This window comes from Palaemon carinicauda, chromosome 6 (assembly GCF_036898095.1).
Source record: "Palaemon carinicauda isolate YSFRI2023 chromosome 6, ASM3689809v2, whole genome shotgun sequence".
Classification (NCBI taxonomy): Eukaryota; Metazoa; Arthropoda; class Malacostraca; order Decapoda; family Palaemonidae; genus Palaemon; species Palaemon carinicauda.
In genome coordinates this window covers 135,834,436-135,849,599 of record NC_090730.1, presented here as the reverse complement: position 1 = coordinate 135,849,599, position 15,164 = coordinate 135,834,436, and the positions used below count along the sequence as shown (strand labels likewise).

The 15,164-nt window shown below is 38.4% G+C and overlaps 1 protein-coding gene across 1 annotated transcript; it reads left to right on the top strand.

Moving 5' to 3' along the window:
- Window positions 1-445: 445 nt before the first annotated feature.
- LOC137643253 (piggyBac transposable element-derived protein 2-like) lies at window positions 446-1,252 on the top strand. The gene is made up of 2 exons (XM_068376095.1): window positions 446-796; window positions 947-1,252. Exons 1-2 carry the CDS (start codon window positions 446-448, stop codon window positions 1,250-1,252), a joined length of 657 nt encoding a protein of 218 aa, XP_068232196.1.
- Window positions 1,253-15,164: the final 13,912 nt, after the last annotated feature.

Below are 15,164 nucleotides of genomic sequence, written 5' to 3'. Positions count from 1 at the left end.
TCATGCTCTCAGGATACCACACATTACCAAGTCGCCGCTTATACTGGTCTTTGGATGCTGATGTTGGAGTCGAACTCGTTGCTAAGACAATGTCACATGATAGATTTGAAGAAATATTACGGTTTCTGCCTTCCACTGATAATCAGGCACTAAACAAGGATAACAAACTGGCAAAAATCCGACCTCTAATGAATCATTTGAACACAAAATTTGCCATGGCTTACCCTATGGATCAACATATATCACTTGATGAAGCAATGATAGAATATTTTGGTAGGCATGGATGCAAACAGTGCATTCGGAATAAACCTGTGAGATTTGGATTTAAAGCTTGGTGCCTCAATTCTCCATTTGGATATTTAGCTATGTTTGATGTATACCAAGGGACAGCCTTCGGGTTGAATCGTCACTATGAAGAAAGGTTTGGAAAAGGTGGGGACACTTGATGATTTTATTTGAAAAACTACCAAGTCATATCAAAGATATACCAGTGAGGTTTTACTTCGACAACTACTTCACAAGTTTACCTTTAGTAAATCACCTACAAGAGATAAACTATGGAGCAACTGGAACAATAAGGGACAACAGAATTCCGGAGACTTGTCCTATAAACTCCACAAACGAAATGAAGAATGTTCCTCGAGGAGATACGGATGATGTTGTGGATAATATTCACAAGATCTTGTTGGTACGCTGGAAGGATAATGCAGTAGTTTCAGTGGTATCAAATATTTCTCCTGTTTATCCTCTGGAAAGTGTATCTCGATGGTCAGCAAAGGACAAAAAGAAAATTAGTGTAAGTCGACCTTATCTCATAGGGGATTACAACAGGCACATAGGTGGCACTGATAGGATGAACCAAAACATCAATTGTTAGCGTATATCTATTATAATGAAAAAGTAGTGGTGGGCTATATTTTCTTGGGTAATTGATGCAACGATTCAGAACTGCTGGCTTCTCCATCGTGTTGATGAAAGCAACCTTCCACTGTTGTCATTCAAGCGCTACATTGCAAGGACATACCCTCAGCAGGCAGAACCACGTGTGGGAATCGGCCGGCCAAGACAGTCATCTCGGGTTATTCCAGATGTACGTTATGACTATATTGGTCACCTCGTCGAACCCCTTGGAAAACAGGCGTGGAAATGTGCTCTATCCTCTTGCAAATCTCGTCCTTCGCAAGGGTTTATGAAGTGTGGAGTTCCATTGTGTGTGAAATGCTTTGTTAAATATAATCGTCGTGCTCTTTAGAATACTGCTAATTATAGTATCTGGTTTGTTATTGCGTGATATCACGGAATTTATCTCCAAATTTAACCAAGAATGAAGTTTCTCTAATGCATGAACCAATTTTATTTCTATTCTATTCTACAGTATCACAATTTTTAGTTAAACATTTCACTTGTAGAAGTAAGAATTATTATCCATTTCACATATTCAAATACTGTCAGCACGTGCAAAGGTAATAGGGCTTACAAATACAACAAATTTTAGCAGTAAACTGCAATATTTCATTGTGTTATTCCGTAATAAACGCATTATTATTGAGTGTCTTGTTTCTAATACATCCTCCTTGTAATGAAAAAATACCAATAAAATTTTATTATAGAAAATAGTCTCCTCAATAAAAATGTGTACCCCTTATCCGCCTAACCTACTATATATAGTAGGTCCTATATATGGACAAATACCATGAAAAAAACATCAAATATATGATAATACCATATAAATATACATATTAAACTTAAATAATGAAAAAAATTAAGAAAAAAAAATTCAGGCAGTAATGGGTATTGTGTGTGTGTGTGTCTGTGTTTGTATGTGTGTGAATGTAAGTATGTATTTAGTTATTGTATTTAAGAGCAGAATGATGACAAAGTACGTGGAAATATGACAAATCCTTAGTTGGATATAAGGGGTAAAGATGGGGCCTAGCTATATAATAAAGATCAGTAAGTTTGGAATAAACAGTTGGCAAATATTCGCCTTGGGAAGATTGGTAGTCAATAAGGATACAGGATATATTTTAGATAAATAGGGAAGAAAAAGGATTAGTATATTATGAAAGGAAATTAATCAAATGTGTAAAATGTAAGTGGATGTCGAAATACGAGGTGAGAATGTAAGAGCACAGCCTACAGATGTGCATTTTATTGTCATTGTAATGTAGGTATTTAAAACCTTTTCATTGTGAAATATAAAATGTAAATAATTTTGAGTGCTCCAAAAGTGGAAGTTGCTATTGTTGAAAGGAAAATGTTTGTGGAAGTGGCTGTTTAGGTTTTAATGAAGCCAATTAACATCATGAAGTATGAAAAGGCTTGGGCTTAAGGGATTCTTAACAAAACAAAAGACCTCTACCACCAACCATGGACACGGCCTTTGACCTTGAGCAACAATGTCCAATTTGGTCCCTTCTGCTTTAATTCGAGAAATGTAAAAGGGTATGAAAACAGGAAAGGGTGATACTGGTGATTCTAAGAATTGTAGATCAATGCAGTACGTAAAATAGATTAGGGCTTTAGTAGATTTCATATTAAGAAAAAAGGATAGCAAAAAAAAAGACGATTGATAGAAAATTTATGTTGATATAAAAATTAAAATGACTGTGTGAATAGAATATTTTGAATGAAACTGTTGTGTAAAAGGGAAAGGAACAAATCTGCACTTAGCATATAGAATTAAAAAAAAAAGTTATGAAAAAAATAGCAAAGATGCAATATGACTGGCCTTAAAGATGTTCGGTACAGAGGAAACTTTGTTGAGGGAAACTGTGGTTTCTTGTGATAGAAGCTAAGTTTGATGAAGGATGGGTGGACATGGAAGTAAATGGTTCGGTGTAAAGGCGGGTATGAAATATGCATATGTTACATCTTTGAAGTTGATTGATATGTTCCTGGATAGTGTTGTAAGGGAAGTTAGTAAAGGGATGGAGTATATATTTGAAAGCTGCGGAGTTATTAAGAGGGTATCGACTGAGGGTGGAGTTACTGATGAAATTTGAGAATCAACAGATATTTGAGAAATAAAAAAACTTGGAAATGTGTTGAAATGCTAGAAAGAATATCTGAGTATAACTTTATTGACTCGAAAGGCCAACTCAGTAAAACAGTGGGATTAATAATGTCGAAAGAAGAAGAAACCTTTATTAAAAACAGGAAGATGGAACAGGAATGCTATCATGGAATGAGTGGAAGGTAAATCATGGAATTCATTTCGATGTCTGAGAATGAATAAAACCGGTTTCATTGGGATATGAAAATATTAGAGACCAAAAACTAAAGACGCGTAAATGGTAACGTGGTCTTCGCAAATGCTTTATTACAAAAGGGGAATTCTGTGGAAATATATATTAGAATGTGTGGAGGGAGAGTAGAACCAGCTTCTCTCTGTAGGAATGAAGTCAACGGCCGTAAAGATGAATTGCTTGTTGCATACAGTATGTGGAGTAAGAAACGATGAGAAATACAATGTTATGACCAAATGGTAGAAAGGGGAAACAGAATATGAAAGATAGAATCGACTATTTTTCAGGGTAAACCCGTTGTGCAATTTCTAGGTGTTTTAAAGGGTAAATGGGAAAAGGAGAAGAACTTTATAAGATTTAATGAATTAAGACTGTCAGAAGGGAAGGGGTTTTTGTACATGGGAGTCAAGATTATGTCCTAGATACTCTTGTAGTGGAAGCTCACGGAGGTTCGACATGTTGTTAGTGATCTCTCTGCGTCAGTTTAATTAAAATAAAGAAATGAAATTTTAATGCCCTATGGTCTATCATAATTATATACGTGTATGTGTTGTTGTCAGTAAGTAAAATTCTCTACTTGAAGAGGATAACAACAGAAAAGCTCTGCCCGAAACCTCATCCCTAATCTTTAACAGATCTATCAGGCTACCTATCAACAGCTGAGTGAAATTCATTTTGCATTGCTCACCTTTGTCCCAGCTTGGGTGTAGAGGGGTCTTGGGCGCTAATCTTGTGGATATATGGTCAGTCTCTAGGGCATTGTCCTGCTAGGTCATTATCACTGTTCCTTGCCTCTGTCATTCATGGGTGACAGGCAATTATTATGGATTAATCACAGCCCTGATATTGTCTGCCTGAGCACTGGAACCCTAGTCCACACCGCCTACCTTCCAGCCATTCATACAAAGGGACCATGAATAAGAGGATTCTGTGAAATCATTACAATAATCAATAAGCTATAGAGCTACCATTATTATTACACACACACACACACATACACACACACACACACACATATATGGCCTTTCATTAGAAGGGGCTAGCGTTCGATCCCAAGTATGAGGTAAAAATTTATTTTTATTTGAACACGATGTTGTGTTGATATTTATCCATATTGACTCATTAGGGGTAATTTGAATGAATTACTACCAATTGTGTCACGTGGTGGCCCGGGGAAATCGGGTAAAACTCGCTGGTAAGAGACTGATGTCTCGCCAGGTAAATCCTCGGACAGCTAGATTAGTGTCAGGTTCGGATTTCCTTTAATGGGCTCTCGTGGCATGGTTGGTTTCGACCTGGCCTTTCATTAGAAGGGGCTAGCGTTCGATCCCAAGTATGAGGTAGAAATTTATTTCTATTTGAACACGATGTTGTGTTGATATTTATCCATATATATATATATATATATATATATATATATATATATATATATATATATATATATATATATGATAAATTTTGCATATTTAGACGTGTTTTTCATATTCAAATAAGCCATATATATTTTTGATACATTAATGATCCCAAGGTCGTTAAGAGAATCCAGACATTAATGTATCAAAAATATATATGGCCTATTTGATATATATATATATATATATATATATATATATATATATATATATATATATATATATATATATATATATATATATATATATATATATATATATATATATATATATGTATATATATATATATATATATATATATATATATATATATATATATATATATATATATATATATATATATATATACATACGCGGTGCCTATTATATATATAAATGTATATATATATATATATATATATATATATATATATATATATATATATATATATATATATATATATATATATATACATGTGTGTGTGTGTGTGTGTGTGCGCGTGCGCGTGTGCGTGTGTATGTAGGTATGCATACTGTATATGTGTTGAAAAGCCAAATTGTTATCAGCTGGCGTATCTCAAATTCGCTGAATATTCCATTGTTCACAGTTTTATTTTATGGCAAGATATTTGCAGTGAATTGCAATACCCATGTAGGTAAAATCGAGGGATTAACAAAAAATATTGAAGCCATTTTAGATATAGAAATACTTTTATCCAAGTTAACAACCATAGGTATATAAAGGGATTATGGTGATTTATCCAATTTGCCTCTTAAATTGTTTTGCTCTGAAAAAGAACGGCAAGGTATTAATTCTAGAAATTTATATTAGGAACTTAGATATTATCTTTAGATTATTATAAAGAGACAGATATATCCATTCAGGTTCTGAGCTAGTCTTATTTACTCTGTTGTTGCAATGGTATTGAAGGAATCATTAAGCAAAATTATGTACTTTTCAAAAAAAATTAAACGTAATTTAGGCTATTTTTAACTTTGTAAACAGATTTGTAGGCTTTGTTATTCAATGCAGTAATATCCTATTTTTATAATGAGATGTATAGTTGATTTCATTGTAATTACTTATGTGCCTGCCTGTAATGCATTGACTTCAATTGGATATATAGATTCATATGTATGCATTTATATATACACAAACACAGTCACATACACACACATACATATACATATATATGTATAAATATTTATATATATATATATATATATATATATATATATATATATATATATATATATAAATATTTATAAATACATACATATATATATATATATATATATATATATATATATATATATATATATATATATATGTATATATATATATATATATATATATATATATATATATATGTATATATATATATATATATATATATATATATATATATATATATATATATATATATATATATATATATATATATACATGTGCGAGTGTGTGTGAGTATATATACATGCAGACACACACACACATATATATACATATACACATACACACACATATATATATATATATATATATATATATATATATATATATATATATATATATATATATATATATATATATATTTGGGCTCAGGCCATGTCGTCCTGATGGAAGTTCCTATTAGGTAGCTTTCTAGGGTATATTTGACTACAGTGATATTCCCAGAGAATTTTACCGTAAGGTATCCAGAATTCTAACTCCTGGAGCGAATATCCCTAAATAATCTCACAGGGATATCGCATAAAATCAGAGGACGTATTCTTGACACGTCACAAAGCTATCTTCGCCCCGAACAGTATTAACGCTTCGAGGGGGATATAGTGACAAGAATCCGACACGAGAATGAAAAGAGAGCCGTTCATAAGGCATCTCTCCTATTCCGTTTCCAGTGTGTATCTGATGAAGGCGGTGGCGCCCTCTCTATTCCTTTTTCGTGTAGCTCAAGTACTCGGTGTTTTTCCTGTGTTCTCTCGTTATTTTGGATTTAATTCAACATTCTGATGACTTCTCCGGCCTCCTCTGCCTCTAGGAAGTTGAGTATTATCTTTACTATGTATAAATGTAGGCTCTTGTCGTTTTGAATTAAATCAAAAGTGATTTTAACGTAAACAAGAGCTGTTGCCTACCGGAGGCATCCTGGATGCTATCGCTCGCTCTTACGGGTCAGTTAGTTAGCTAGAGCAACGTTCCCGGTTTGTTACGCTTTAATAATTTTGCTATTTAGCTACTCTAGAAATGCTTATATTGTTCGGTCAGTGTTAGCTCGGTGAATTCGACAGGGGTCGAGGTACCGATCCTGCCTTACGCAAAGCTTCGTAGCCTAGACGTCTGGCACTAGTACTTTCATGCATGGTATAAGTTTTTCCGAGTGTTATTTTATTGAAGCTATAGACAAATATTTTATACATGTAGGATATTGTTGAATGTTTTTTCCAAGATTGTATACGAGAGAGTTTCGGTGATTTAGGTAATCGATTCTCATCTTACCTAGTCTAGTATTCTAGGTACAGTAGTATACTTTCGCACATCCCCGATTGTTCTTTTTCTCCTCCGGAGGCTAAGTTCAATCCCTCTCTCCCTCTGTAAGCCTTTGGCTTAATCCTAGTGGTTCTATCTGTATAATAATTCAGGTATAACTATTCTAGGATATGTCTGTCCTGACCTGATAACTAGAGTGACTGGCTTTTTGGGTTAGGGCAGAACATCAGAGTTTCTAGTCTGTGGTCTGCTTCTTCCTAGCATAAAGAAAGAGTCTCCTTTCCTAGGTTAGGGGCGGACACAGGAAGCTTTGCTTCCCTAGTCCATGTTGGAAGGATTCTGTACGAGATGATTCCTTCCTATAGTAGCCTAGCAGGCTGTCCTGTGTTGTTTTTATTGGGCTGGAGAATGAGTTTTCTCTGTTGCCCAGCGAAATAACTTCACCTAACTTTGTTCTGGTTGGGAGGAGGTTAGCAAGTATTGCCAGTCTTCCTCCCTAATAGACAACTCTTGGTTAGGATGATCTTCCCTAACGGCTGAGTGTGTCTCCTGCTAGAACGAAGTCTATAGGACCCTTATCCTTTCCCCACCTCTCTTTCTTTTATTTTATTTTAGCCGTAGTCCTACTTCCGTACCTAGTATAGGTTAGGATGGAGGACAGGCTCAGCTCTCTGCCGGCCGGCACTACGTGTCGGTCGGCAGAGACCCTTTATTCTTTGCAGAGTGAACCCCAGACCTCCCTTGGTCTCCCTTCCATGTCCGTCGGTAGAGCCCGGCAGACTATGGATTCTTTGGAAGCCTGAATGTTACATTCTCCCCTTCCATAAGTTCACTCTTTCTGGATGGAAGGTCGTATGGCATGCCGCCCTATAACCTTACATCCATACTTTTTCTCTGACTATTGTGTTGCACCCCTATCCAGGCTGCAGGGAAGGTAGAGGTTCTCTGATTCTTGGCTACTGTCGGCGGCATGGTTTTATTACCTTTGGCGGCCGGCAGTGGAATCACAGCCCGAATTCGCTGGCCGCTACGATTAGCGGCTGGCAGCCGGGTTTTAGTGTTTTCAGCCGTCGGCTGGCAATGATTGCCGGTCGGCACACAGTCGTGAATCAGTGGGCTGCCGCCTATTAGTTAAAGATAGTATATCTTTGATCTATAAAGGGGTAGTTGCCGGCTGGCACGTACCAGCGTACGCCGGCACGTACCGGCTTGTGCTGGCCAGCACAATAACATGCGATGTACAGTAGTTGCTATATTCGTAGTGTAGTACACACTGCATTAGTAAAAACTGCTGTATAGAGTTTGTGATAACACTAATGTTCTTCATCATAGTTAATGTTATCTTGTACAACCTTTTGTTGAGACCGTACTTTATATAGAAAGTGAGTTCTTTCTGTATTCTTTCAATCCCGTGTATTAAAACTACACATTAAATTTCCGTTTAGGAAATTACATAAGGTATTCTAGTATAGAATTAACTTTAGTTTTAATATTTTGGGAGGTTACAGCAATTGACTGAACAGGAAATACAAGTATGTGTCTTTCCTTCTTTCTTTTATAGCTTTTCTATATAAGCTAAATGTTTCAATATAAGTGAAAAGCCTTCACTTGATATTCATGGATTTTTCTTCTCTTTACAGGAGGACCATCCGAAGTGCGGGAGTGTGTTCTGTAATGTCCGCAGTAAGAACTTCTGTGGACATCATTATTGCAGGAGGCACGCAGCATGCACAGCCTCCAGAGGTGTTCTCCGCTATTGGGATGCTCATGTTTGTACAGTTTGTTCTAACCTGATTACCGAGGCTTTTGACGACCCTAAGTCAACGGAGTCAAGGGATGCTGCCAGGGAAACGTTACGATCCTGGGTGAGGGGTTTTCAGAAAAACACCTCAGGTGCCTACCTTCCAAATGAGAAGATGAGGGCCTACCTTTTCCCTAAAGCATCGGCTGATGCAATCATCCCCCAGCCTCAGGTGGAGATACCAATTGCCCTGAATCCGGTAGATTCTGAAGTCTCAGCGCCCTTTAAGACATTCCAAGTGGACGATAGGATGCCGGAGGTGTCGGATTCTATTGAGAAGGACCTTCTAGGAGATGGTCAGGAGGAGGAGCTGTTTCAGACTCCTCAAGTAGAAGAGCAAGAAATTGACGAAGTGTCGGTTACGTCGGTTCCGGACCCAGAACCGGTTCCTTCTACATCGTCTGCTATCCCAGATGAACTGGGAAGGACTCTTTCTTCCATTGTTGAGATGATCCAACAAATTCAAAGGAAGAATGATGAGAAGGAAGCTGCAATGAAACTGGAGTTACGTAGATTTGCAGCATCACGTAGGCCCTAGAAGCGGCTCACCGTGAAGGATCTTCCCTTGTGCTCGAATAACAATCCTTGGAGGTATGCCAAACACATGCCAATGACAACCGGGGAGATTGTGATCTCAGAAAAGTTGGGAGCAATTCCCCTGGAAGAAGTGGAATTTTGGCCCAACAAAGATTTTCATCCGGACTGCTATGCCCATCTTAGGAAGGAGCCAGCCTTAAAGGAGGAGACGGAGCCGGAGGTCATAGTTTTTGACCATAGTAAAGCTCAGACGTTATTATCGAGCTTGATGAAAGAGAGGGGCTTCACTAACTCAAAGGTGCCCGCCTTGAGTAGAAGCTTCCCTCCTTTGTGGCTTCTCCTACCAGAGACTTTCCCTTCTTGGAAAAGGGATATAAGGCAGCCTTAAATGCGGTGGAGGCAGGGAAACCATGACCCTCCTTGGAGGAGTGCAAGCCGTTATCTCTGACCTTGCCTTTGGACCAAGAAGACTGGAAGGACGTACACCTTACCTTCTCAGTCGGGAAACTAGAAGCTGATATTGCTGAACGCCAGTTTGGTGAGGCGCTTCCAAAACTGTTGGAGGCTCTCTTGCGTAGAGAGCAAGAGACAAAGGAAAGACTTGCGGCATCGATGTCGTTGCAAACCACACTAGAAACGATGGCAAGTGACCCCAAGAACCAGGACATGTTCATGGTTGTGGCCAAAACCCATCTGGCCATAGTTACGAAGGATTTCTATAGCTTTATTAAAGCTAGGAGAGCCTGTAGACAGTTCGTGTTCGCCTCGGTTGCGGTGAGGCACGAACCGAGGAAACTGATCTCCTCTCGTATTTGGGGTAAAGACCTCTTTCCCAATGAAGTGGTTAAAGAGGTAGTAGACAAAAGGCCTAGGCCATCCTCTCGGCCGGCTAATCCCTACCGACAGCAACATCAACAACAACTTCCTGTGACTGCGATGCCTCAGACGGTGGCACAACCTCCAACCACGTACCAGGTGGTACCTCAACAAACGTAGTGTGCCAGTTCTTAACCCAGCCTCCGAAGGGCAGACTTCTTCCTTTCGTTCGAGAGCCAGAGGAACAGCCAGAGGTTCTTCTAGACACCCTTCAAGAGGAAAGGGATCCAGGGGAGGATGCGGTCAAGGAGGCAAGGCCTCAGGTCCACAACAGCAGAAGTAGATACTTCCAGTAGGAGGGAGATTACAGCTTTTTAGGGATCGCTGGACCTTCGATCCCTGGGCCCACAGCCTAAATAAGAATGGACTAGTTTGGAGCTGGAGCACTCCTCCACCTCAATTTCCTCAATTCTTCCAACACTCAACCCTCGCTCTGGAAAATATATCCGAGAGCTCTTATTCAAAAGAGTAATCCAGAAGTCTAAGTCCATCAAATTCCAAGAAAGGCTGTTTTGTGTTCCAAAGGAGGACTCAGAAAAACTCAGAGTCATTCTTGGCATATGGTGTGTCTATAAACTTGTTTGACGCTTATTGGCACGTTCCAATTATTCGTCACCTCTCCCCCTACCTAGGCTCCAAGTTACTTTGATAACTTTATGCCTTCAGCACCATGCCTTTCGGGCTAAACATAGCCCCAAGGTTTTTCACGAAGCTCGCGAATGGAGCCGTCCATCAGTTACAACTAAAAGGGGTTCAAGTAGTAGCCTACTCGGACGACTGGCTAGTATGGGCAGCATCCAGGACAGTATGCATGCAAGCTTCTAAGATAGTGATCCAGTTCTTGGAACATCTGGGATGCAAGATCAACATCAAAAAGTCTCGTCTTTCTTCAGCTCAAAAATTTCGGTGGTTGGGAATCCACTGGAATTTGGAGTCACATCGGCTTTCCATTCCTAGTGAGAAGAGGAAAGAAATATCAGGATCTGTCAAGAGACTATTGAAATCCAAATGGATATCAAGACGCAAACAGGAGAGAGTGCTGGGCTCTCTACAGTTTGCTTCGATAACAGATCCAGTGCTAAGAGCACAGCTTAAGGATGCAAAAGGGGGCTGGAGAAAATATGCATCAAACACGAAAAAATGGCACCTGTCAGCAGTTCACATTCAAGAGTTCCGCAATATGACAGCGGACGCTCTATCTAGGTTTACACCTATAGAGTCAGAATGGTGTTTGACGCAGGATTGTTTTCCTTCATCTCAAGTCAAGTCCCAGAGCTGCAGATAGGCCTCTTTGCGACGAAAGACAACAAGAAAATAGTTCGTTACATGTCCCCTTACGAGGATCCGTCGGCGGAGGCAGTGGACACTATGTCCCTGGGCTGGATCAGATGGTCCTGTATCTATCTGTTCCCTCCGCACACCTCCTTTTGAAGGTCCTCGATATGCTGAGATCCTTCAAAGGGAAAGCTGCAATAGTGGCCCACAAGTGGCCAAATAGCGTGTGGTTCCCTCTGGCATTAGAACTACGATTAGAATTCGTTCCGCTACCGGATCCATCCCTGTCTCAGCGAGTACAGAAGTCGACTGTCTTCGCTCCATCACAGAAAACATGGAACCTACATCTCATGATTTTCTCTCCTTAACGATGAGAAAAAGATTCGGTGTTTAAAAGTCGGTTTAGACTTTTGGAGGAAACCAGAAGACATTATGAGGCTTCAGGGAAGAAATAGCTATAATTTGTCAAGGTGAAGAAACTGAAAGAAATCCCGACAGATTCCTATTTATCATTCTTCATTCTCCTTCATGAGCAAGATTTAGCAGCCTACACAATTCTATTGTTCAAGCCTGCCTTGACAAATCAGATACCATATGCCTTACAGGTCGACCTTTCTAACGACGTTCTTAATGAACTAGACCTTCAGCGCTTCCAAAGACCATTTGCTTGGTCATTAGATATGATTCCTCATTGTGTATAAATAATGAACAATGAGGAATGGGCTTAGAAGATTTTGAATTTAAGTCATATTTCTGTTTGTACTCGCCTTGGGGGCCAGAGTTAGTGAATAGTGGCTCTATCTACAGAGGAAGGCCACGTCCAGTTCTTGGAGGGAGAACTGATTCTATTTCCAGACCGAACGTTTCTTACCAGGAACAAGCTACCCACCAACAGGTGGGGTCCCTAGAGAATCTGCCCTCTGGAGGAAGATGCATCTCTATGTCCAGTGGAGTGCCTAAAGGTCTATATTCATAGAACTTCAGACTTTATGGGAGGACGGCTGTTCAGAAGAGAAACCCTGGGTTCAAAGTTATCTATAACTAAGGGCGAAATTCACCCGTGTTATTCGCAGAACGGATCCAGACAGTACACCTGTTAGTCATGATCCGAGGAAAGTTGCCTCCTCCATAAAATTTCTTTAATTATATGGACTTTGAACATCCTTGTTTGAACACAGGCTGGTAGTCATCCAAGGCATTCTTTGTGCACTATGCGAAGCAAGTGGAGTAACTTATGAGATCTGTGGTAGCAGCAGGTAGAATTCTTTAAGCTTCTGTTTTAAGTCTGCGAGGAACAGTGTAATTAGTTTGGGACGATTAATTAAGAGGGTGCCCGTGTAGTCACTGTATGAAACTACACGCTGAGCGATAGGCCACGAAAATGTCCTTACGAACTGTTCCATTGACGTCGGTAATCTATAGCATAATATGGAGACTTGTGCCAAGCGTTTTTTTACGCTAGTGTATGTAAATAGTATACAGACTATATCATTATTATTAATAATTCTATTGAAGTGGCAAATCTGTTTCCTAGTAGATGAAACAATATTTTCTGTTGACTGTTTTTCTTTATGCTTTTACGCATATCATCCACATTATATATTTCTATAAATGTGATCTGATATGTTCATTTTATTAGAAATGTACTGAGGATTAAGATTAAAATATTGATATTTTTATCATGGTATGTCTTTCGAGACTGTTCCCTGATTCAAGCAAAAGCCCACTCACTTTAACCCTTCTTTGGAAGGGTTGACGTGGTACCCTAACGGGTTGGTGGCAAAGAGGCGAAATTATCCAATAGTTACTAAGAGTGGTCACTTTGGGGAAGGTGTCACAAATTCATTCTGACTTTGGCGACTCTTATACAAACTTTGCTTTATAATGTATAGGGCAAGACCACTATACAAGCTTGTCATTTTGTCATCCATATGTTTTTATGTACTCCTCGAGACTTTTCCAGAGTCTAGTATGACTCATCCCTGTAGGGGGCAGGAAGCACTAACACAGTTCATGCTTAGATGAAATGATGTATGACAGTAACATCATTGGTCTCTAGGTCTAGACGGACCAGGAAAATACTTTCTTGAGAGTACGGCACTGATTGGGAATCCACAGATACAGTAATGCTCTGGTAAACTTCCATCAGGACGACAGGGCCTGAGCCCAAAAAACGGATTTTGAGAGAAGCGAAAAATCTATTTTTGGGTGAGGTAGCCATGTGGTCCTGATGGACCCGCCCTTCCTTTTATTGTAAAAGGGCTTATTGACCCCTCACTATAATACAGTATCTGTACCACCTCGTATATCGCTACAAGGAATAAAAAGGGCGCCACCGCCTTCATCAGATACACACTGGAAACGGAATAGGAGAGATGCCTTATGAGCGGCTCTCTTTTCATTCTCGTTTCGTATTTTTGTCACTATATCCCCCTCGAAGCGTTAATACTGTTCGGGGCGAAGATAGCTATGTGACGTGTCAAGAATACGTCCTCTGATTTTATGCGATATCCCTGTGAGATTATTTAGGGATATTCGCTTCAGGAGTTAGAATTCTGGATACCTTACGGTAAAATTCTCTGGGAATATCACTGTAGTCAAATATACCCTAGAAAGCTACCTAATAGGAACTTCCATCAGGACGACGTCGCTACCTCACCCAAAAATAGATTTCTTGCTTCGCTCAAAATCCGTTTTATATATATATATATATATATATATATATATATATATATATATATATATATATATATATATATATATATATATATATATATATATATATATATATACAAGATAAGGCATTTGGTGGGTTTAGCGTCAACTTGTGTTATAGAAACCTGACTAAACTCTCTAACCCCATTTCTTATTAACTCTCTCCTGAAGCTACAATAATTCTATATGAAGAAATGAACAGATCTGTTTCTTTATTAAATCTGCCAATAGATATCTCTAGTGAATGTATCATATTTTCAGTATCCAAAGAATTATAGGGCAGTTGTGATCCTAAGGATATAAAGTTTATCCTTTTTCTACATCTGGGTTACTGTTGTCAGGAAGTTTTCATAGTATTTTCTATTTGGCTTTGTTTGACATATTCTTCATATATTTAGACTCTTTACATCTTTATTATTATTATTATTATTATTATTATTATTATTATTATTATTATTATTATTATTATTATTATTATTATTATTATTATTATTATTATTATTAGCTAAGCTACAACATTAGTTGAAAAGTCGGATGCTATAAGCCCAAGGGCTCCAACATCGAAGAAATTAGCTCAGAGAAGGAAGTAATGAATAATGGAAATGAACTATTTTAAGAACAGTAACAAGAGTGAAACAGAAATTTCATATATGAACTAAAAAAGAGAGTTATGTCAGCCTGTTCAACATAAAAGAATTTGCTGCAAGTTTGAACTTTTGAAGTTCTACCGTGTCTTAATATCATTAGTTTTAAACATTCCTTTTTGTTAATGACCGGTAATACACACACACACACACACACACACACACACACACACACACACACACACATAT